Consider the following 24,601-nt stretch of genomic DNA (forward strand, 5'->3'; position numbering starts at 1 on the left):
CAAAAACCCTCAATCTCCCACAGCCATGTCTTTCTCTTCTTCCTCTTCCTTGTCGGTCTTCCACGACTCCTCTTCCGAGCTTTCCTACGGGTCCTCCTCCTCCCGCGAGACGCCGCCGGACATCCGTGCTCCAGAAGCATGGGACCTGGAGGACCACGCCTCCTCCATCTGGTCCGAAGACGACCAGTCCCTGACCAGCGGGGACGAAGACCTTCAGTTCCTTGCCGTCGGGGAACTGGAGTCGGAAAGCGAGGAAGATCAGTCCCCCTGGGACGACTGCCCCACCTCTGAAGAAGAGGAAGAGGAAGACGACGACGACGATGACTCCCTCGAGGGCTACCCGCCAGCGAACGCCTCCGCATGTGGTGGGACGACGACAGCAGCGACGATGAAGACGGAGATGAAGCTCCCGTAGAGGGCTATGGGAGCAGCGACGAGGAACCCATCGGCAGCAGTGCCGATGAGAGTTCCGAGGATGACGACGAAGGAAGCGATGGCCCGTAGATTAGGATCTACTAGTGTAGGCCTAGCAGTAGTAGATTGGTCAATAGACCCTTCTTTTGTTCTTCCTTCCTGAGAAATCGGCTCTTTCTTTGTAAGAAATCCCCTTATCAATGAAGAAAATCCCTTAAGTAACTTCGCCCCCTTGCCGATTGTCGAACGGAGTCGCCGTACAGGGAGCCGATAGCAGAACATCGGCTCATATTGCTGTCTGAGGCCAAGCTGTTGTATAAACAGGCCTAAGTCTCGTCCAAACCATTAGATTGAATCCCTAAGCAATCATTAGGAGATTCGTCTCTTGTATCCCGATTTCTGGCCTTGCTGATCTAAACTTATTTCGCTAAAGTCGATATCAGCGTATCGGCTTTGTTTTCTGAAGTCGATGCCCGTGCATCGGCTGTACTTGCATACTGTTAATCTCCATACGTTTTCTCAAGTCGATGTCTGTGCATCGGCTGTGATTTTTTTTTTCTTTTTACTGGCCGATTCTGAAATCGGCCCCCACATCTTACTGTCCATCATCCCACATGCTTGGGAAATATTTCTTGAGGTGTTGACCATTAACAGCCACTGGGAACTTTTCGCCGCTCAACTCCTCCAGCATGTATGCATTACCCTTCAAAGCCTGGACAACTTTGTACGGACCGTGCCAATTAGGGGACCATTTGCCATATGCCTTATCCCTGGTTCCCAATGGCAACACAGCTTCCCACACAAGATCACCAACTTGGAACTCCTTTGGCCTAACCTTTTTGTTGTAAGCACGAGCCACCCTGGCTTTATTCTCCTTGATCTTCTCCAACGACCAGAGCCTGAGCTCTGTTGCGTCCTCAATATTGTCGCTCATCAAAGCTGCATATTCTTCAGCTGTCAGATCATTCTGAAACGTGACATGTCTTGATCCAGCCGTAATTTCCCAAGGCAATACGGCTTCCTGTCCATAGACAAGCTGGTACGGCGAAGTCTTTATAGCTCCATGGCACGACATGCGGTAGGCCCATAATGCTTCTGATAACTTCTCATGCCAATCCCGAGGGTTCTCGTCAATTTTTCTCTTGATCAGCTTGATCAGACTCTGATTGGACGCCTCGGCCTGCCCGTTAGCTTGAGCATAGTATGGGGATGATCGGATCAGTTTAATCCCTAAGTCATCACAGAACTTCCTGAATTCTTTAGAAATAAAGACCGAACCTCCATCGGTCGTGATAGTTTGGGGGATCCCAAACCTATGAATGACGTGTTCTTTCACAAACTTGATCACATCCTCTGATTTCACCTTTTTCATAGGGACGGCTTCCACCCACTTGGTGAAGTAATCTGTGATAACCAAAATCCATTCATGTTTTTTACTTGACGCCGGATGGATTTTGCCGATCATATCCATGCCCCACCCCCGAAACGGCCAAGGCTTGATGATGGGGTTCATCGCTGATGCTGGCACCATCTGAATCTTTCCAAACATCTGACATGCTTGGCACCCCTTGTAATAATTGAAGCAATCTTCAAGCATAGCGGGCCAATAAAACCATGATCGCCTGATCAACCACTTCATCTTATGAGCCGACTGATGCGTTCCACAGGCGCCTTCATGCACCTCATGTAAGAGCCGATTAGACTCAGTCGGTCCTAGGCACTTGAGTAACAACCCTTCCAATGTCCTGTAGAACATGTCGTCTCCTATAAGGACATACTTCATGGCTTTGTATCTTACCCGTTTAGGTGCCCCCCGAGCCGAATCTTTTAAATAATCGAAGATCTCGGCTCTCCAATCATTCTGTTCCAGGAATTGTATCTGAACTTCCGATCCGTCGGCTATATCTATGTAGCCTGACGCCATTTGTGCGAGATTGTTGGCATCGGTATTTTGGGATCTTGGGATCCAATTAAAGTTGATGTACCGAAACTGTGTCATCAACTCACGGCATTCCACCCAATATGGGAAAAGCGATTCACTTTCGCAATTATATTCATCCGTGAGCTGGTTAATCACCAACTTTGAGTCCCCAAAGAGCTCTACAGCTTCCGCTCCAGCTTCCAATAGCAATTCCATTCCCTTACGTATTGCCTCATATTCTGCTGCGTTGTTGGTGCAAGGGGCAGATAATCTGATGGAGAAGGAGTATTCTGCCCCCCGAGGCGACACGAGCAGAATGCCGATGCCACAACCATCGTCACAAACCGATCCATCGAAGAACATAGCCCATGCACGTATGGATAGTGCTGCTATATTGGTACTAATCCGTTCAGCGATGAGATCGGCCAACGCTTGGCCCTTGACTGCCTTCGCAGGCTGGTACCGGAGATCAAATTCTGACAGCGCAAGCATCCATTTACCGAGTCGGCCTTTCAAAACAGGGGCTGACAACATGTGCTTGACGACGTCTGATTTACAGATGACGATGATCTCTGCCGTCAGAAGGATGTGATGAAGCTTGGTGCAGGTAAAGAACAGGCAAAGGCAAAGTTTCTCGACCTCAGGATATCTTGTCTCCGCGTCCAGCATCCTTCTGCTGAGGTAGAAAACGACTCTCTCAACGCCATCGTAAAGTTGCACCACCACCGAAGCAATGGACGTGTCAGCTACTGACAGGTAGATGTAGAATGGCCTGTCTTGCTGGGGCGGAACTAGCACAGGCGGCGTCGTCAGATATCGCTTAATTTCATCAAACGCCTGTTGCTGTTCTGCCCCCCAGTGAAACTCGTCGTCAGATTTAGTCTTCACCAGCGCCATGAACGGCTCGATTCGTCCTGACAGATTAGAGATGAACCGCCGGACGAAATTGATCTTGCCGATGAGGCGTTGGAGCTCCTTTTTCGTGGTTGGCGGCTGCATGGTACGCACCGCCTCCTGACTTTTCAGGCCGATCTCAATTCCCCGTTCATGAACCAGAAAACCTAGGAATTGACCAGCCGTCACGCCAAAAGCACACTTCTTCGGATTCATTCTTAGCCCGAATTTCCGAGTTCGGTCTAGGACGCGCCGTAGATCGTCCAAATGCCCCTCCATGGAGACCGATTTGACCACCACGTCGTCGATATAGATCTCCACCAACTTGCCGATCAGATCATGAAATATATAATTCATGGCTCGTTGGTATGTTGCACCAGCATTCTTCAACCCAAAGGTCATGACCACGTATTCGAACAAGCCTACCGCCCCTGGTACCCTGAATGCGGTCTTGTGTATATCTTCCGGAGCCATGAAAATCTGGTTATAACCGGCGTTGCCATCCGTGAAGCTCAACACCTTGTGGCCAGCAGCGGCGTTTATCAACGTTTCTACCACAGGCATTGGGTATTCGTCCTTTGGGGTGGCTCTGTTAAGATCTCAGAAATCGATGGCCACGCGCCATCGGCCGTCCTTCTTTTCCACCGGAACGATACTGGAGATCCACTCAGCATACCTGCATGGCCTGATGAATCCGGCGGCCAACATTTTCTCGATCTCTTTCTTGACTTCTTCCAGGATTTCAGCCCTCATCTGACGTGCTCGTTGTTGGAACGGCCGAAATCCTTTCTTCAGGGGGAGCCGGTGCTCAATGATGCTCCTGTCCAACCCAGGCATCTCCCTGTAATCCCATGCAAAGCAATCTGGGTATTCCTTCAACAGGGCTATCATCTGTCCCCTGAGCTGTGGATCTAACTTCTTGCTGATAAAAGTAGGTCGAGGCTTATCCCCAGGACCGATGTCGACTTCCTCTAGCTCATCAGCTGATGTGAACCCGTACCCTAGCTTTCCGTCACCTGTGAGGTCGACGCCACATACTGGGAGAGCAGGTGATACGGATACTACGGGCCGATTACTAGCGTCGGCTTCTACCTTGATCAGCACCAAGATGTTTTGGCGGTGTCGGGGCCAATCGCATGGAGCAGCCTCTTCCTTATCTTTGCTACGAGAGCAGTTGCCCTCGCCTTTATCTTCATCAAGGGGGTGCCCCAGTTCTATCATGTTGATGTTGACCGAGTGTCCTGGCTGGCACCTCCCAGGGTAAGTACCGTTAATCCTGTCAACGGTACGCGCCGGTGAATTAGGCACTCCTGGTGCCGCCGATGTGCACGACAACGGCAGACGGGGCTGAAGTGGCACTCTTCCTCGGTAGGTCCCGAGAGCTGGCTCTAATGAAGAGCGCTGATTCTTCATGACCTCCTTGATCATCCGAACGGCGACATGCTCCAAAGTATTCACCAGACTCTCGGAATGGAGACGCAACGAGTGAGCCACCATGCCACCAATCTCCTGGCGCACGGCCCTGGTACGTTCCTCTGATGGGACAGATAGATCCACTTCATCGAGTGCGCCTTCCGGTGAGAACCCCTTCCGCCTGACGCCATGCGAACGGGTTCGGTGATATGAGCCGATGAGGTCGGCTTCGAGGGTGGCCTTGATCTCGTCATATCTCTTCTTGAGCTCGTCAGGCAGCTCCTCGTAGGTGACTGGCGTGCCGTCCGCCATCTCAGATGTAGATGGCGATGTGGTTGATGTAGACGATGGTCCCACCGGGCGTGCCAGAATGTGTTGACTGCCAAAACCCACCGGTGGGCAGCGACTGTCAACACGGTAGAGCCGGGAAGAGCCTAGAGCTGCGGCTGGCTGAGACCCCTCCGAGCGACGGCCCGCAATGCTCTTCTGGTCACACGTCCGATGCGAAGTGCAAGGGCGTGCCACCTGACCTATACCTGGTCAGGAAGGTGATGGGGATGCCTCGCTTAGTTTCCTGCATGGCATACACGTAAACATTAAATAGAGCCTCGATCGGCTCTCAGGTTATCCTGTGAATCGGCTCAAAGAGCCGATCCACCCATGATTCGTACGGGGTGCACGAATATATGGTGATCCTGCTTGATCAAGATAAAGCTAATGAGATCTACGACGATTTAGGGTTTTCACCGCATAATCGGATCATCCTACTCCAGGTTGGGCCTCGCGGCCACGCACGGTGATCGTAAACCGATCCTAAACAAGGCCTAAAAATCAACAATGAAGTTGATCCTCGGAACATCCTGTTTAGGACTTGCGAACGCCACCCTACGTGCCGCTGGATCCTCCCCCCCTTTGTAAGGCCTAACTATTGCAGATATTAAACTAATCCTTGTAGAACAAGGAGCAATCGTAACGGATCAGATCTACTAAATAATGATCAAGCGGGGTGCCGCCCCCACACCTGAGATAGATGTGAGGGCGGCTAGATATGCAAGGGTTGCACTACGTAAGCATGTTATACGAAGAGCTATGCTAACCCTAACACATCTATGATAACTACGTTGCTCGCCATCAAAGACGCTTCAGTACGAGCAACGCATGAACAACGTGGGGCTTGTGCTGCCTAGATCGCAAGATGCGATCTAGGCAGCATGTCGCTTACCTGGTAGAAACCCTCGAGACGAAGGAGTTGGCGATGCGCCGAGATTGGTTTGTTTTGGGTTGAACGTGAGTTGTTGTTTATTCCATAAACCCTAGATACATATTTATAGTCCAGCGGACTTTCTAATTCAGACGTGCACCTAACCGTGCACGGGTAAAACTCTAACTCCTAACTTAAGATACGATCTAATATATTACAGATAAATGGGCAATCTAGCCCAACTTTGCATATAAGGCCGATCTTCGTATTCTCTCCATATATAACCTTCAAGCTTATCTTGATCGTGGCCCACCTCCAACTTGGTCAAATTCTGGTGATAACAGTACCATAACAACACCCCTTATGTTCAAGAACTAAATAATAATCACAGATTCTTTGCACAACACAAATAGCACCACATCATGTATGCATTCACCATATATGAACTCTAATTAAGAATACTAAGTACCAGATCATCATATATTATATCGAAACCAGATCACTCGTACGGTGGTGGTGGTGTGACTTGTTTTTTTTTAATATGTGAGATGGACGTTACCATAAGCAACGACGGCTATAACATTCACGTCACTCGTACCTATGAGGGTTAAAAACCAGCCAATCATTCCCCGTTTCCTCCATCCATCCTGTTGTGTAACATATTGTACTAGGTATAGATCCCGTGTTTTGTCAGGGTTGTACATGTAATTATACATGTGTCCTCCTATATATACATGAGCAGCCAGCCCTATTGGTGTTGTGCAATCTCTAATACTTCTCTACATGGTATCAGAGGCCCTCCGGCCCTGACCTAGCCGCCGCCCCCTTCCCCTTGGGCGCCGCCGCCCCCTCCCCTCCCTAGCCCTAGCCGCCGCCCCTCCTTGGGCGCCGCCGGCTCCACCCCACCCCTAGCCCTAGCCGCCGCCCTCCCCACCCCGGGCGCCGCCGCCCTCCACCCCAACCCTAGCCCTAGCCGCTTCCGCCTCCCACCACCACCACCGTTTCCGTCATGGCCGGTTTCTCCTCCTCCGGCTCCGACCACTTCAACTCCTCCTGCTCCGGTAGCAGCAACCCCTTCGCCGGCCCCTCCGTCGCCGTCATTCGCGACATCCCCATCGCCGAGCGCGTGCTGGTGACGCTCTCCACCACCGCTGCCAACTTCTTCCCGTGGAAGACGTACTTCGGGCTGCTCTTCCGCGAGTATGATCTCCTCGATCACGTCGACGGCACCATCGACCTCCTCGATCACGTCGACGGCACCATCGACTTCCTCGCCATGCCGCACGACCCCGAGTGGCTCGCGATCGACGCCACCATCATCCGCTGGTTCTACCAGACCGTCTCCAATGACATCTTCCGCAGCGTCGTCCGTGACGGCGACTCCGCACACACGGTCTGGGCTAAGATCACCGGCCTCTTCACCGACAACAAAATTCAGCAGGTCACCTTCCTCCAGCAGGAGTTCTTCGGCACCCACCAGAACGACCAGTCTCTCGACGAGTACGTCCTCAAGCTGAAGGGCCTCTCCGACGAGCTCCGTGACTTGGATTATCCGATCGATGACAAGATCATGCTCTCCACCCTGTCGGCGGGTCTCGGCGAGGATCTCAGCAACGCCGCCTCCAACCTCACGCTCCTCACCACGCCCACCTTCGAGCAGGCCGTGGCCTACCTGCGCCTCGAGGAGCGCCGCCTCAAGCATCTCCGGGCTCGGGCGGACCATACAGCCTTCGTCGCCGGCTTCTCCCGCGGTGCCCAGACTCCCGCGCCTCGCACCCCCGCGCCTTGCCCCACCGGTCCGCCGCCGGGTTTCCCCGCAGCCGGTCACCAGTCCTGTCAGACTGGGCCGTGGACTGGCCAGTCCGGTCACCAGGCCGGCCAGACCAGGCCGTGGACCAGTCCAGCCGGTGCCCAGGCCGGTCAGACCGGCCCCTAGACCGGGCAGGCAGCTACTTCTGGCGGTGGTCGCCGCGGACGTCGTCGCTGTGGCGGTGGTGGCAACGGCGGTGGCAATGGTGGCGCCAACGCCACCGCCCCCGCGCCTCATCCACCTCAGCACACCGCCCCTCCTCCATGGACTGCCGGCCACAATCCGTGGACCCGGGTTGTTCATGCGTACTCCATGCCCGTGTCGCGTGCTCCCTACCTGGGCATCATGGGGCCGCATCCGGCCACCCACAGGCTTTCTACGTGGCGCCCCAGCCCTCCCCGGCCTACGCCGCCCCCCGAGTTCGTCCTCGTGGGACCCCGCGCTCCTGACCGCCCTCCAGAGTTTCCCCTCCGCTGGGGCGTATGGTGGCGGTGGCGACTGGTTCATGGACACCGGCTCCTCCGCGCATATGGCTGCGCACCCCGGTAACCTCTCGTTTTCTACACCCGGTTCCACTTCCTCTCGCATCATCATGGGCAACGGTCATGCTCTTCCCATTACTCACACCGGTTCCGTCTCTTTTCCTTCCACTTCCACTCCTCTCTCTCTCTAAATAACGTTCTTGTTTCTCCTGACTTGATTAAAAATCTTGTTTCCGTTAAGTCTTTCTGTCGTGATAATCCTGTGACTGTGGAATTTGACGCCTTTGGTTTTTCTGTCAAGGATGGTCGTACTTGGATGCTCCTCCACCGATGTGACAGCCCCGGCGATCTGTACCCTGTTGGTTCGGCCTCCACCACCGCCAGCAGCCCTCTCGCCCTCTCCGCCGGTGTCGACCTCTGGCACGCCCGCCTCGGCCATCCTAGCTCCGCCACTCTTGGTCCAATAATGCAAGGCTTCTCCTTTACTTGTAATAAAACGGATGCCCACTCTTGTGAAGCATGTCGTCTAGGCAAACATGTTCGCCTCCCGTTTAGTTCCTCCTCCACAGTCGCGTATTTTCCGTTTCAACCTATTCATAGTGATGTTTGGACCTCGCCTGTTCCGAGTAATTCTGGTTATAATTATTATCTAGTGATTCTTGATGATTACTCGCATTTTGTATGGACTTTTCCCCTTTCTCGTAAATCTGATGTTGCCGCCACCCTCACCACCTTCTTCGCCTTCGTTTCCACTCAGTTCGGTCGCCACATCCACGCCTTACAAACCGACAACGGCAAAGAGTTCGACAACATCACCATTCGCTCACTTCTCGCCGCCCATGGCACCGTCTTCCGCCTCACGTGTCCATACACCTCTCCACAGAACGGTCGTGCCGAACGGATGCTTCGTACCTCAACGACTGCGTCCGCACACTTCTGTTCCATGCATACATGCCCCCACGATTCTGGCCGGATGCTCTTGCCACGACAACTCTCCTCGTCAACATCCTCTCGTGTCGTGTGTATTGGTCATATACGCCGCATCACCTACTCTATGGTGCGCCGCCCGCCTATGATTGCATCTTCGGCTGCCGGTGTTATCCTAACACTGCTGCCACCGCCGCGCATAAGCTTGCGCCGTGCTCTCTCCCTTGTGTGTTTCTCGTCTACCCCGCCAACACCACCGGCTAACGCTGTTACGACCCAGTCTCCCATCGTGTCCTCACCTCCCGGCATGTGTACTTTGACGAGTTGGTTCTTCCGTTTCAGCAGGGACTTTTGGCGACACCTCCGACGACGCCCCCGGCGCCCGCTGGCCCTCTTGTGGCCGTGCGCCAACGACTGACCGCGGCGGCTCCCTCTGCGCCGGCCCCGCCTGGTCCCTCGGCGTCTCCGTTGCCCGCGGCGCCCCCGGCGCCCGCGACGCCCCCGTCGCCCGCGGCGTCTCCTTCGAACGCCTCTTCATCGGCCGCCTCGTCGCCCGCCTCGCTGCGCCCCGTGAGCCCATTCTCACCCGCGCATGCGCGGGCGTGCGGCGGCCGTCTACACGCTACCCCGCCGACCAGTACATCTGCATGGCGTCCCCGTCCGCCGCGTCTGCCTTCTGGGCCAGCGGCAACAGTGTTCTGCCGCATGATGGCGGTGTACCTCCCAACCGCCCACCTGGTCACCCAGCCGGTCCAACCGGCCCCATGACCGGCCTGGCTGGCCCACCACCCGGTCGAACCGGGCATACAACCGGTCGGCCCGATCAAAACCGGCCCTCAGACCGGTGCCAACCGGAGTGGTGTCCAGGGGCCTTCGCCCCCTCGCCCGGTCGGCCGCCCGGTCCAACCGGACCACCGGCCGGCCCACCCGGCCACCAGGCCTATCCAACCGGCTCCTCGACCGGACCGGCACCTGCTGACGCGTCCACCTCCGCCCTATCACCGGTGCCCACTGATACGTCTCAAACGTATCTATAATTTCTTATGTTCCATGCTACTTTTATGATGATACTCACATGTTTTATACACACTTTATGTCATTATTATGCATTTTCCCGCACTAACCTATTGACGAGATGCCGAAGAGCCAATTGCTGTTTTCTGCTGTTTTTGGTTTCAGAAATCCTACAAAGGAAATATTCTCGGAATTGGACGAAATCAACGCCCAGGGTCTTATTTTTCCACGAAGCTTCCAGAAGACCGAAGGAGATACGAGGTGGGGCCACGAGGCGCCGCCACCATAGGGCCGCGCGGCCCAGGAGGGGCCCACGCCGCCCTATGGGGTGGGCCCCTCGTCAGCCACCCGACGCTGCCCTTCCCCCTACTTATAGCCTTCGTCGCGAAAACCCCAGTACCGAGAGCCACGATACGGAAAACCTTACTGAGGCCCCGCCACCGCCAATCCCATCTCGGGGGATTCAGGAGATCGCCTCCGGCACCCTGCCGGAGAGGGGAATCATCTCCCGGAGGACTCTTCATCGCCATGATCGCCTCCGGATTGATGTGTGAGTAGTTCACCTCTGGACTATGGGTCCATAGAAGTAGCTAGATGGTTGTCTTCTCCTCTTGTGCTATCATGTTAGATCTTGTGAGCTGCCTATCATGATCAAGATCATCTATTTGTAATGCTACATGTTGTGTTTGTTGGGATCCGATGAATATGTAATACTATGTTATGTTGATTATCAATCTATCATATGTGTGTTGTTTATGATCTTGCATGCTCTCCGTAGCTAGTAGAGGCTCTGGCCAAGTTGATACTTGTAACTCCAAGAGGGAGTATTTATGCTCGATAGTGGGTTCATGCCTCCATTAAATCTGGGACAGTGACAGAAAGTTCTATGGTTGTGGATGTGATGTTGCCACTAGGGTAAAACAACAATGCTTTGTCTAAGGATATTTGTGTTGATTACATTACGCACCATACTTAATGCAATTGTCTGTTGTTTGCAACTTAATACTGGAAGGGGTGCAGATGCTAACCCGAAGGTGGACTTTTTAGGCATAGATGCATGCTGGATAGCGGTCTATGTACTTTTTCGTAATGCCCGATTGAATCTCACTTTACTCATCATGATATGTATGTGCATTGTTATGCCCTCTCTATTTGTCAATTGCCCAACTGTAATTTGTTCACCCAACATGCTATTTCTTATTGGAGAGACACCACTAGGGAACTGTGGACCCCGGTCCAATTCTTTTACATCTGAATACAATCTACTACAAAAATTGTTCTTTACTGTTCTTCGCAAACAAACATCATTTTCCACACCATACATTTAATCCTTTGTTTACAGCAAGCCGGTGAGATTGACAACCTCACTGTTAAGTTGGGGCAAAGTATTTTGATTGTGTTGTGCAGGTTCCACATTGGCGCCGGAATCCCTGGTGTTGCGCCGCACTACACTCCTCCACCAACAACCTTCACGTGGCCCTTGACTCCTACTTGTTCGATAAACCTTGTTTCTTACTGAGGGAAACTTGCTGTTGTACGCATCACACCTTTCACTTGGGGTTCCCAATGGGCGTGTGCTTTACGCGTCAACAAGCTAAATTTTTGGCGCCGTTGCCGGGGAGATCAAGACACGCTGCAAGGGGAGTCTCCCACTTCCAATGTCTTTACTTTGTTTTTGTCTTGCTTTGCTTTATTTTATTTACTGCTTTGTTTGCTTTCTTATATCAAAAATACAAAAAAAATTAGTTACTCGCATTTACTTTATTTACTGTCTTGTTTGCGTTCTCTATATTAAAAACACAAAAAAATTAGTTACTTGCATTTACTTTATTTAGTTTGCTTTATTTACTACTGTTAAAATGAATACTCCTGAGAATACCAAGTTGTGTGACTTCACAAGCACAAATAATAATGATTTCATATGCACACCTATTGCTCCACCTGCTACTACAGCAGAATTTTTTGAAATTAAACCTGCTTTACTAAATCTTGTTATGAGAGAGCAATTTTCTGGTGTTAGTTCTCATGATGCTGCTGCCCATCTTAATAATTCTGTTGAACTTTGTGAAATGCAAAAGTATAAGGATGTAGATGGTGACATTATAAAATTGAAATTGTTTCCTTTCTCCTTAAGAGGAAGAGCTAAAGATTGGTTGCTATCTTTGCCTAAGAATAGTATTGATTCATGGACTAAATGTAAGGATGCTTTCATTGGTAGATATTATCCTCCTGCTAAAATTATATCTTTGAGAAGTAGCATAATGAATTTTAAGCAATTGGATAATGAGCATGTTGCCCAAGCATGGGAAAGAATGAAATCTTTGGTCAAGAATTGCCCTACCCATGGACTGACTACTTGGATGATCATCCAAACCTTTTATGCAGGATTGAATTTTTCTTCGCGGAACCTATTGGATTCAGCTGCTGGAGGTACTTTTATGTCCATCACTCTAGGTGCCGCAACAAAGCTTCTTGATGATATGATGATTAATTACTCTGAATGGCACACGGAAAGAGCTCCGCAAGGTAAGAAGGTAAATTCTGTTGAAGAAACCTCCTCCTTGAGTGATCAGATTGATGCTATTATGTCTATGCTTGTGAATGGTAGATCTAATGTTGATCCTAATAATGTTCCTTTAGCTTCATTGGTTGCTCAAGAAGAGCATGTTGATGTGAACTTCATTAGAAATAATAATTTCAACAACCATGATTATAGGAATAATTCTGGTAACAACTATAGGCCATATCATTCTAATAATGGCAATGGTTATGCTAATTCTTCTGGGAATTCTTACAACAATAATAGGAGTGTACCCTCTGGTCTTGAAGCCATGCTTAAAGAATTTATTAGTACACAAACTGCTTTTAACAAATCTGCTGAAGAAAAGCTTGGTAAAATTGATATTCTTGCTTCTAAAGTTGATAGTCTTGCTGCTGATGTTGATCTTTTGAAATTGAAATTTATGCATAATGAAGATAAAGATATTAAATCATTTGCTACAGCAAACTCCATCCAAGTTCGAATTAATGAAAATATTAGATTGATGGCTGAATTGCATGCTAGGTGGGAAAAAGAAGAAAATGCTAAAGAGAATAATGTAGCTAAAGTTTGGACTATTATTACCACTAGTAATGTTGATGCTTCACATGTTGCTACACCCCCTACTATCAATGGTAAAATAATTGGTGTTGGCAATGTTTCTACTCCTAATGCAAAGCGTGTAAAACTACCTGAAACTGCTAAAACTGCTGAAACTCTTTGTGATAAAACTGCTGAAATTTTTCAGAATATTGGGGACAACGATCCCATTGCTTTAGATCATAATGGATTAGATTTTTATGATTGTCACATCTCTGAAGTTATAAAGTTCTTACAAAAACTTGCTAGAAGTCCTAATGCTAGTGCTATAAATTTGGCCTTTACAAAACATATTACAAATGCTCTCATTAAAGCTAGAGAAGAGAAATTAAAACTTGAAACTTCTATTCCTAGGAAGTTAGAAGATGGTTGGGAGCCCATCATTAATATTAAGGTCAATGATTTTGATTGTAATGCTTTATGTGATCTTGGTGCAAGTATTTCTGTTATGCCTAAGAAGATCTATAATATGCTTGACTTGCCACCATTGAAAAACTGTTATTTAGATGTTAATCTTGCTGATAATTCTACAAAAGAAACCTTTGGGGAGCATTGATAATGTTCGCATTATGGTTAACAATAACCTTGTCCCCGTTGATTTTGTTGTCTTGGAGATTGAATGCAATGCATCTTGTCCCATTATTTTGGGAAGACCTTTTCTTCGAACTGTTGGTGCTATTATTGATATGAAGGAAGGTAATATTAAATATCAATTTCTTCTCAAGAAAGGTATGGAACACTTCCCTAGAAATAGAATGAAGTTACCTTTTGATTCTATTATTAGAACAAATTATGATATTGATGCTTCATCTCTTGATAATACTTGATTCACACTTTCTGCGCCTAGCTGAAATGCGTTAAAGAAAAGCCTTATGGGAGACAACCCATTATTTTACTACAACACTTTCGTTTTATATTTGAGTATTGGAAGTTGTTACTACTGTAGCAACCTCTCCTTATCTTTATTTTATTGAATTGTTGTGCCAAGTAAAGTCTTTGATAGTAAAGATGATACTAGATTTGGATTACTGTGCAGAAACATAATTCTTACTGTCACGAAATTGAGCAGCCCCGTCTGTAGGTAACTCAGAAAAATCTGTCAATTTACGTGCGTGATCCACAGATATGTACGCAACTTTCATTCAATTTGAGCATTTTCATCTGAGCAAGTTAAGTGCCCCATAAAAATTGTCTTTACGTACTGTTCTGTTTTGACAGATTCTGCCTTTTATTTCGCATTGCCTGTTTTGCTATGTTTGATGGATTTCTTTGTTCCATTAACTTTCAGTAGCTTTGTGCAATGTCCAGAAGTGTTAAGAATGATTATGTCACCTCTGAATATGTGAATTTTTGATTATGCACTAACCCTCTAATGAGTTTGTTTTGAGTTTGGTGTGGAGGAAGTTTTCAAGGATCAAGAGAGGAGGATGATACAATATGATCAAGGAGAGTGAAAACTCTAAGCTTGGGGATGCCCCCGTGGTTCATCCCTGCATATTTTAAGAAGACTCAAGCATCTAAGCTTGGGGATGCCTCATCCCCTTCTTCATCGACAACTTATCAGGTCACCTCTAGTGAAACTATATTTTTATTCTGTCACATCTTATGTGCTTTACTTGGAGCGTCTGTATGTTTTTATTTTTCTTTTTGTTTGAATAAAATCGGATCCTAGCATTCTTTGTGTGGGAGAGAGACACGCTCCGCTGTTGCATATGAACACATGTGTTCTTAGCTTTACTCTTAATGTTCATGGCGAAGGTTGAAACTGCTTCGTTCATTATTATATGGTTGGAAACAGAAAATGCTACATGTGGTAATTGGTATAATGTCTTGAACAATTTGATACTTGGCAATTGTTGTGCTCAAATAGATCATGTTTAAGCTCTTGCATCATGTACTTTGCACCTATTAATGAAGAACTACCATAGAGCTTGTTGAAATTTGGTTTGCATGATTGGTCTCTCTAAAGTCTAGATATTTTCTGGTGAGGGTTTGAACAACAAGGAAGACAGTGTAGAGTCTTATAATGCTTGCAATATGTTCTTATGTAAGTTTTGCTGTACCGGTTCATACTTGAGTTTGCTTCAAACAACCTTGCTAGCCTAAGCCTTGTATTGAGAGGGAATACTTCTCGTGCATCGAAATCCTTGAGCCAAAAACTATGCCACTTGTGTCCACCATATCTACCTACTACATGGTATTTCTTTGCCATTCCAAAGTAAATTGCTTGAGTGCTACCTTTAAAATTCCATTCTTTGTCTTTGCAATATATAGCTCATGGGAAAAATGTCTTAAAAACTATTGTGGTATTGAATATGTAGTTTATGTATCTTATTTCTTATAAGTTGCTTGTTGAGCGATAACCATGTTCCTGGGGACGCCATCAACTATTTCACCTTTGTTGAATATCATGTGAGTTTCTATGCATGTTCGTCTTGTCTGAAGTAAGAGTGATTTATCATGATCAAATGGTTTGAGTATGCATATTGTTAGAGAAGAACATTGGGCCGCTAACTAAAGCCATGATCCATGGTGGAAGTTTCAGTTTGGACAACAATCCTCAATCTCATATGAGAATATTATTCGTTGTTGAATGCTTATGCATTAAAGAGGAGTCCATTATCTGTTGTCTATGTTGTCCCGGTATGGATGTCTAAGTTGAGAATAATCAAAAGCGAGAAATCCAATGCGAACTTTCTCCATAGACCTTTGTACAGGCGGCATAGAGGTACCCCTTTGTGACACTTGGTTGAAACATATGTTATGCAATGATAATCCATGTAAATCCAAGCTAATTAGGACAAGGTGCGGGCACTATTGGTATACTATGCATGAGGCTTGCAACTTATAAGATGTCTTATGCATAACGCATATGAATTATTACTACCGGTGACAAAATTGTTTCTATGTTTTCAAAATAAAAGCTCTAGCACAAATATAGCAATCCATGCTTCCCTCTGCGAAGGGCCCCTTTCTTTTACTTTTATGTTGAGTCAGTTTACCTACTTCTTTCTATCATAGAGGCAAACACTTGTGTCAACCGTGTGCATTGATTCCTACATACTTGCTTATTTGCATTCATCATATTACTTTGTGTTGAGAATTATCCATGAGATATACATGTTGAAGTTGAAAGCAACCGCTGAAACTTATATCTTACTTTGTGTTGCTTCAAAGCTTTCTACTAAGAATCTATTGCTTTATGAGTTAACTCCTATGCAAGTCTTATTGATGCTTGTCTTGAAAGTACTATTCATGAAAAGTCTTTGCTATATGATTCAGTTGTTTATTCATTGTCTTTACCATTGCTTCGAATCATTTCATTCATCCAATATGCTTTAAAATAGTATTGATCAAGATTATGATAGCATGTCACTTCAGAAATTATCCTTGTTATCGTTTACCTACTCGAGGGCGAGTAGGAACTAAGCTTGGGGATGCTTGATACGTCTCAAACGTATCTATAATTTCTTATATTCCATGCTACTTTTATGATGATACTCACATGTTTTATACACACTTTATGTCATTATTATGCATTTTCCGGCACTAACCTATTGACGAGATGCCGAAGAGCCAGTTGTTGTTTTCTGTTGTTTTTGGTTTCAGAAATCCTACAAAGGAAATATTCTCGGAATTGAACGAAATCAACGCCCAGGGTCTTATTTTTCCACGAAGCTTCCAGAAGACCGAAGGAGATACGAGGTGGGGCCACGAGGCGCCGCCACCATAGGGCCGCGCGGCCCAGGAGGGGCCCGCGCCACCCTATGGGGTGGGCCCCTCGTCAGCCCCCCGACGCTGCCCTTCCGCCTACTTATAGCCTTCGTCGCGAAAACCCCAGTACCGAGAGCCACGATACGGAAAACCTTACTGAGGCGCCGCCGCCGCCAATCCCATCTCGGGGGATTCAGGAGATCGCCTCCGGCACTCTGCCGGAGAGGGGAATCATCTCCCGGAGGACTCTTCATCGCCATGATCACCTCCGGATTGATGTGTGAGTAGTTCACCTCTGGACTATGGGTCCATAGCAGTAGCTAGATGGTTGTCTTCTCCTCTTGTGCTATCATGTTTGATCTTGTCAGCTGCCTATCATGATCAAGATCATCTATTTGTAATGCTACATGTTGTGTTTGTTGGGATCCGATGAATATGGAATACTATGTTATGTTGATTATCAATCTATCATATATGTGTTGTTTATGATCTTGCATGCTCTCCGTTGCTAGTAGAGGCTCTGGCCAAGTTGATACTTGTAACTCCAAGAGGGAGTATTTATGCTCGATAGTGGGTTCATGCCTCCATTAAATCTGGGACAGTGACAGAAAGTTCTAAGGTTGTGGATGTGCTGTTGCCACTAGGGATAAAACATCATTGCTTTGTCTGAGGATATTTGTGTTGATTACATTACGCACCATACTTAATGCAGTTGTCTGTTGTTTGCAACTTAATACTGGAAGGGGTGCGGATGCTAACCCGAAGGTGGACTTTTTAGGCATAGATGCATGCTGGATAGCGGTCTATGTACTAATCTCACTTTACTCATCATGATATGTATGTGCATTGTTATGCCCTCTCTATTTGTCAATTGCCCAACTGTAATTTGTTCACCCAACATGCTATTTCTTATTGGAGAGACACAACTAGTGAACTGTGGACCCCGGTCCAATTCTTTTACGTCTGAATACAATCTACTGCAAACATTGTTCTTTACTGTTCTTCGCAAACAAACATCATTTTCCACACCATACATTTAATCCTTTGTTTACAGCAAGCCGGTGAGATTGACAACCTCACTGTTAAGTTGGGGCAAAATATTTTGATTGTGTTGTGCATGTTCCACTTTGGCGCTCGAATCCCTGGTGTTGCGCCGCACTACACTCCTCCACCAACAACCTTCACGTGGCCCTTGACTCCTACTGGTTCGATAAACCTTGGTTTCTTACTGAGGGAAACTTGCTGCTGTACGCATCACACCTTCCACTTGGGGTTCCCAACGGGCGTGTGCTTTACGCGTCAACACCCACCTCGGCTCGCGCCACCTTACGCGACCCGCATTGGCGCGCTGCCATGCAGGAGGAGTACGATGCGCTGCAGCGTAACTAGACCTGGGAGCTGGTTCCCCGCCCCCCTCGCGCCCCGTCATCACCGGCAAATGGGTCTTCAAGCATAAGCTTGGCTCCGATGGTACTCTCGAGCACTACAAGGCGCGCTGGGTCGTGCACGGCTTTCGGCAACGCGCCGGTGTCGACTTCACGGATATGTTTGCCCCGGTTGTCAAACCGGGCATGATCCGCACGGCGTTGTACCTTGCCGCCTCTCGCGCGTGGCCGGTGCATCAGATGGACGTCTCGAACGCCTTCCTTCATGGCCATCTGTCGGAGCAGGTGTACTGCCAGCAGCCCATCGGCTTCGTCGACGCCGAGCGCCCTGATGACGTGTGTTTGCTCTCTCGGTCCTTGTATGGACTGAAGCAGGCGCCCCGCGCCTGGTACCAGCGCATCGCCGGCTTCCTGCATCAGCTTGGTTTCCGCTCCACGCGTTCCGATGCATCGCTGTTCGTCTACCGGACCGGAAACGACATGGCCTACCTGCTTCTCTACGTCGACAACATCATCTTGACGGCGTCCACCGCTGGTCTTCTTCGATAGCTCACCGACAGTCTTCGCGCTAAGTTCGCGTTAAAGGATCTCGGACCGCTCCACTACTTCCTCGGCATAGAGGTTGTCCGGCGTGCGGACGGGTTCTTCCTTCATCAACGGAAGTATGCCCACGAGCTCCTCGAGCGTGCATGGATTCTTAACTGCAACCCTGCCCCGAGTCCTGTCGACACGAAAGCCAAGCTCTCAGCCAGTGATGGGTCGCTGGCCTCCGACGCGCCGTTCTACCGCTCCATCGTCGGTGCCCTCCAGTACTTGACGTTGACACGTCCGGAGCTCCAGTACGTTGTGGAGCAGGTGTGCTTGCATATGCATGCCCCTCGGGATGCTCATTGGGCCACGGTGAAGCGGATTCTCCGCTACATTTGTGGCACCATGGGCTATGGCTTGTCGCTGCATGCTTCGCCCTCGACATCGACCGACCTCATTGCCTACTAGGACGCGGACTGGGCGGGCTGCCCGGACACGCGACGCTCCACCAGCGGATACTGCGTCTAGCCGTCTACATCGGCTCGTCGCTCGTCTCTTGGTCCTCCAAGAGATAGCCCACCGTGTCTCGCTCCAGTGCTGAGGCCGAGTACCACGCTGTGGCAAACGCTGTGGCTGAGTGCACATGGCTTCGTCAGCTTCTGTCCGAGCTCTCTTGTCCCATCGACAAGGCTACGGTGGTCTTCTGCGACAACGTGTCGGCTGTCTACCTCTCCGCCAACCCCGTTCATCATCGGCGCACCAAGCACATCGAGTTGGGCATCCACTTTGTTCATGAGCAAGTTGCCCTCGGTCGCGTTCGAGTTCTTCACGTACCGATGTCTCAGCAGTTTGCCGATATCATGACGAAGGGATTGCCATCCACGACTTTTCCTGAGTTTCGCTCCAGTCTATGTGTCGGTGCCGACCCTTCGACTGCGGGGGTGTTGAGTAACATATTGTACTAGGTATAGGTTCCCGTGTTTTGTCAGGGTTGTACCTGTAATTGTACATGTGTCCTTCTATATATACATGAGCAGCCGGCCCTATTGGTGTTGTGCAATCTCCAATACTTCTCTACACATCCATAAATGAGAGTCTGTGTCACTTTGTCTTTCCCCGTTCCATCTCACCGCCCCTACCTTCCCGCCGTCCCTGCAACATCCATGGTTAGCTGGAGCAACATCGATACCTCTTACAAGCCCAAGGTCGATTATGTGAGTCCTCACACCCCACACCCCAAGTTTTTATGTGCTTTCGACTGTGGGATTTCCCATTTCATATTTGATTAACCTTTGACTTGTTGTTTTTCCGCATGGGGATATGTAGTTCACCGACCTAGACTACGCACCAAAAACCATTCATGACTCAGATTTCCGCGGAATTGCGGCAGAATAGAGCGTCCTATGTCGCATTTACAAGGCACCGCTGGATAAGTGTGTTGCCTTTGAAGGCACCAACATTGGGATCGAGACGTTTATTTTGATATGCACACAAGAATGCGAGTGACATATATGTTAATAGAATTTAAGCTAATTAGTGCAAATCTGAGCTAATTAATGCAGTAATATGTGCAAACTATTTCTTTATCTCTCTTAAGTAGAAGTATTCTCCAAAGTTAATGAATGTACAAACTAAGTAAGAATACTTAGTGTTAATTAGTTTGTGAAATTAATGGAAGCTTTAGCTCAATGTGTTCTTATTATTTCTTTAGTTAGTCCTGCACTATGGCTTTGTTGAGTGGCTGGATCCTGAATGGCTAAATGCGATGCAGAAGGAAGTATCTAGGTTGTGGGCAGTATATGATGATGTAAACAATGCTAAAATAGAACAGGATATTAAGCATGATGACGTGATCTACAAATTAACTCAAGAGAAAAGATTGAGAAGTCATGCACTAGCCAGGTAGCTGATGTGAACAGACACTGCGAAGAGGGTCCTAATAAATAAGTATGGATCAAGGACGGCAATACATAACGAAAGCTAGTTTTATAAGAAACTATCAGCGGGATATTTATGTGAGATCGAGCAGGAGAAGAAAAAGCTAGCTGGCGAATGAACTAGAGCAGCTAAAATTTGTTTAACATTGTGAGAAGTACAGAATTTGGAATGAAGCAATCTGGGGTGAGAAAAGTGATCATGTCACGAAAGAGAAAAAAAGTTTGGGAGTGCAAGATTATTGAGCTTCTCGAAATTGATGATAATAACAAGACCAAGCTGAAGAGCATCAAGTCCATGTGTGATGAATAAATTGTAATAATTTAGCTGCCCATGTTTATGTTTAGACTGTTTGAAGTTCGTATTGCAATTCATGTCGAATTATCTAGCAGTTCTATGAATTAACCATGGATCTGTACTATGAAATATTGCAGTTCTGAGCTATATGTGACTTATTTTGCCAACAGTTTTCACTTGAATTACTAACATGTGAGTTGTACTGCAATTGAACTGGTATTTGTGGCATTGGCAGAGCCACCTCCCGGCGTACTCAACTGCTAAACATCAATGTCATGTTGAACTATCTAGAAGTTGTATGAACAAATAAAGTAGTTGAACTATGAAATATTGCAGTTATGGGTTATATTTGACCTATTTTGCCAACAGTTCCCACTTGAACAAACATGTGAGTTTTATTGCAATTGACATGTTATCTGTATGATTGGCAGAGCGCCACATCCTTGAACAAACATGTGAGTTCCCACTATGAACATGTAAGGCTCCAAGATTAACATAGCATGGGAAAAGATTCACCAACACACTCTAAGCTAGAATTTGCCAAGATATAAACTACGGACTAGATCCTTTGTTGTCATGTGGACCTATTATGAGATTGCACAAAACAGTCTCCGTTGAATGGAACTGGAGATATGTACTCATAGAATGACATCTAGTATTTAATATTCCACAATTATTCTAACAACATAAGTATCTTAAATACTCATTTATATATTAGCTCGTGAAGTGAGAGGACAAAGCAATTAGATAATGTCTTCTTCACATACGAAGAAGGCATATATAGAAAAATGGGGATCGACGGGACTAACTCCTCTACTCGATGGTCTCCTCGGCAACTTCCTTTACATTCTGCTGGGCCCGCCTTCTTCACCTACGAAGAAGAGAGCTGAAGGAATTACAACAAAAGGAGGGACTTGATCACAGGGGCGAGGTCCTTTCTATTTGAGGATCTACTCACTGGCATTCTCTGCATACAGCTTGGAACGTAAGGCTTCGATCTCCCCCTTCAGAGTATGAACAAGTGTAAGCTTTGATATTCAGCTGAATCAATGTGTATTCATACTCAAAGGGGTACAACAATATATATTGAGAAGTACACGTGAGGGAGAGAGAGAAGTTCAGTAGTGATCCTACATTAGAGGAGCATGCACAAGAGCATGCACAACGTGCGGTGATCGTGCTTATCACTAGCCTAAGAATAGGTCTTCAGAGTCAACGTGACTTGGTTGTCTAACATCCCCCTGCAGTCACATCGTCGGTCTGACAGACGGTGAGGCTGGAGCGAAACTCTTTGAAGACAGCTTGAGGAAGACCTTTCGTGAAAATTCCGCAAACTGGTAGGTTGTTGGGACATGAAGAATGTGAAACTCGCCGAGAGCAACCTTGTCACGCACAAAGTGTATATCAATCTCAATGTGCTTGGTGCGTTTGTGCTGCACATGATTAGCAGACATGTATACAGCAGAGACATTGTCACAAAACGACAGTAGAGCGAGAGATAGGTTGATGAAGTTCTTGCATCACCTATCGTAGCCAGCACCTCTCCGCAACAACATGGGAAACAGCTAGGTACTCAGCCTCGGTACTAGAGCAGGACACGGTAAGTTGCCTCTTAGAGGACCAAGAAATGAGATCGTCACCGAGAAAGACACTGAAACCAGATGTCGAGCGACGAGTGTCTGGGCATCCTGCCCAATCCGCATCGGAGTAGGCAACAAGAGAGGAGTCGGAGGTAGGAGTGATGAGCATACCGTGATCAAGAGAACATTTGATGTAGCGGATGATTCGTTTAACAAGATTGATATGGGATGTGCGAGGAACATGCATGAAGAGACAAGCTTGCTGCACAACATAAGATAGATTAGGGTGTGTGAGAGTCAGGTACTGAAGATCTCCAACGAGGCTACGGTAGTGAGTCTGACCTTCAATGAGTCACCGTCGGATAGGGATAATTTGGAGCCTGCAACGATAGGGGTATTGGTGGTGTTGCAGTCATCCATGGCGGCGCGGTGAGTGATGTCGAGTGCATATTGACACTGAGAGAGAAACATGCCCGAGGAGGAGTGTGTGACAGAAATGCCAAGAAAATGGGAAAGGGACCCTAAGTCTGTCATTGAAAATTCAGTTTTTAAGGAGGAGATAATAACCTGAAGAAGAGTGGAAGTGGATGCCGTGAGAACAATGTTGTCGACATATAGTAGAAGATAGGTTGTGCGAGCGGTAGAATGAAGGATCAAGAGGGAGGTGTCACACCATGAGGCTACAAAACCGACAGAGGTGATGAAGGTGGTGAATCTCTGAAACCATGCACGTGGTGCTTGTTTTAGGCCGTAAAGAGATTTCTGGAGATGACAGACCTGAGATGGATCAGAGGGGTCTTCAAATCCCTTTGGTTGCTGACAATAGACAGTCTCCGTGATATTGTCATGGAGAAAAGCATTTTTAATGTCGAGCTAATGAACGGGCCAATGAGAGGAGACGGCGAAAGACAGGACTAGACGAATGGTGGAGGGTTTAACAACTGGAGAAAAGGTTTCCTCATAGTCGATACCGTGTTCCTGAGAGTAACCGTGGACTACCCATCGTGCTTTGTAGCGAGCTAGAGTGCCGTCAAAGTTGTACTTGTGATGAAACACCCATTTGCCACTGACAATATTGAACGCCCAATTGGGATCCTGAAGGGCAGAGCGGTAGGTGTGTGGGATGGGAGAGATAGGTGAGGCAGCGAGGAAGGTTTGTTGCTTGCGGGGTAAGTGAAACCCTGATTTGGCACGGGTGCGCATGGAATGCGGATTCGCTGGAGGTGGAACATGTACGACATTGGAGGGGAGCGAGGGAGATGGGGTGGAAGGCGCGGACGAGGCTAGAGCTGATGGGGAGGAGGCAGCTGCTGTCGCGGAAGAGGAAGGGGTCGTGATGTCTGTCGCGGCAGACGGAGAGGTAGAGTTCTCTGCCATGGTAGAGGCGAGTGGTGAAGTCTGTACCGTGGCAGAGATAGTGGGCGAAAATCCTGCCGTGACAGGAGAATGCAGCGGAAACTCTGCCGCGACAGATGGGTGCGATAGAGAGGAGGGGATCGGATCACCGATGACGCCGGGGAAGAAGGAGGATGGGGATTCAGGTATGGGTTCGTCGTGAGCAAAGTCGTACGAAGGAAGAGGGGGTAGGGATTGATTGGAGATAGGAAACATGGCTTCGTCGAAGGTAACATGTCGAGAGATAATGACGCGGTGGGATTGGAGATGATAGCAGCGGTAACTTTTGTGTTGGGTCGGATAGCTGATGAAGACACAGGGTACCAAGCGAGGGGCTAGCTTGTGCGGTGATTGAGCTTCGACATTTGGGTAACATAGGCAACCAAAAACACGTAGATGATCGTATGTCGCCGATGTGCCGAAGAGAGCTTTGTGAGGAGTTGATTTTGGACAGGCCTTTGATGGGCGAATGTTGAGCAGATGGGTGGCGACATGCATGGCCTCGGCCCAGAATTGGGGAGGCATAGAAGCTTGGAGCAAGAGGGTTTGAAT

General features: G+C 48.0%; 2 protein-coding genes across 2 annotated transcripts; both read left to right on the forward strand.

Annotated features, from left to right (window-relative positions):
• The first annotated feature begins 6,852 nt into the window (after window positions 1–6,852).
• LOC139833508 (uncharacterized) lies at window positions 6,853–7,779 on the forward strand. Its single transcript, XM_071823804.1, has one exon. The coding sequence runs from the start codon at window positions 6,853–6,855 to the stop codon at window positions 7,777–7,779; it is 927 nt and encodes a 308-aa protein (XP_071679905.1).
• A 76-nt stretch (window positions 7,780–7,855) lies between these two features.
• On the forward strand, window positions 7,856–20,748 carry LOC139833509 (uncharacterized). The gene is made up of 8 exons (XM_071823805.1): window positions 7,856–8,287; window positions 8,377–8,623; window positions 8,789–9,022; window positions 9,408–9,800; window positions 18,319–18,849; window positions 18,934–19,169; window positions 19,499–19,585; window positions 20,554–20,748. Exons 1-8 carry the CDS (start codon window positions 7,856–7,858, stop codon window positions 20,746–20,748), a joined length of 2,355 nt encoding a protein of 784 aa, XP_071679906.1.
• Window positions 20,749–24,601: the final 3,853 nt, after the last annotated feature.

Source organism: Lolium perenne, chromosome 7, assembly GCF_019359855.2.
Source record: "Lolium perenne isolate Kyuss_39 chromosome 7, Kyuss_2.0, whole genome shotgun sequence".
Taxonomy (NCBI): domain Eukaryota; kingdom Viridiplantae; phylum Streptophyta; class Magnoliopsida; order Poales; family Poaceae; genus Lolium; species Lolium perenne.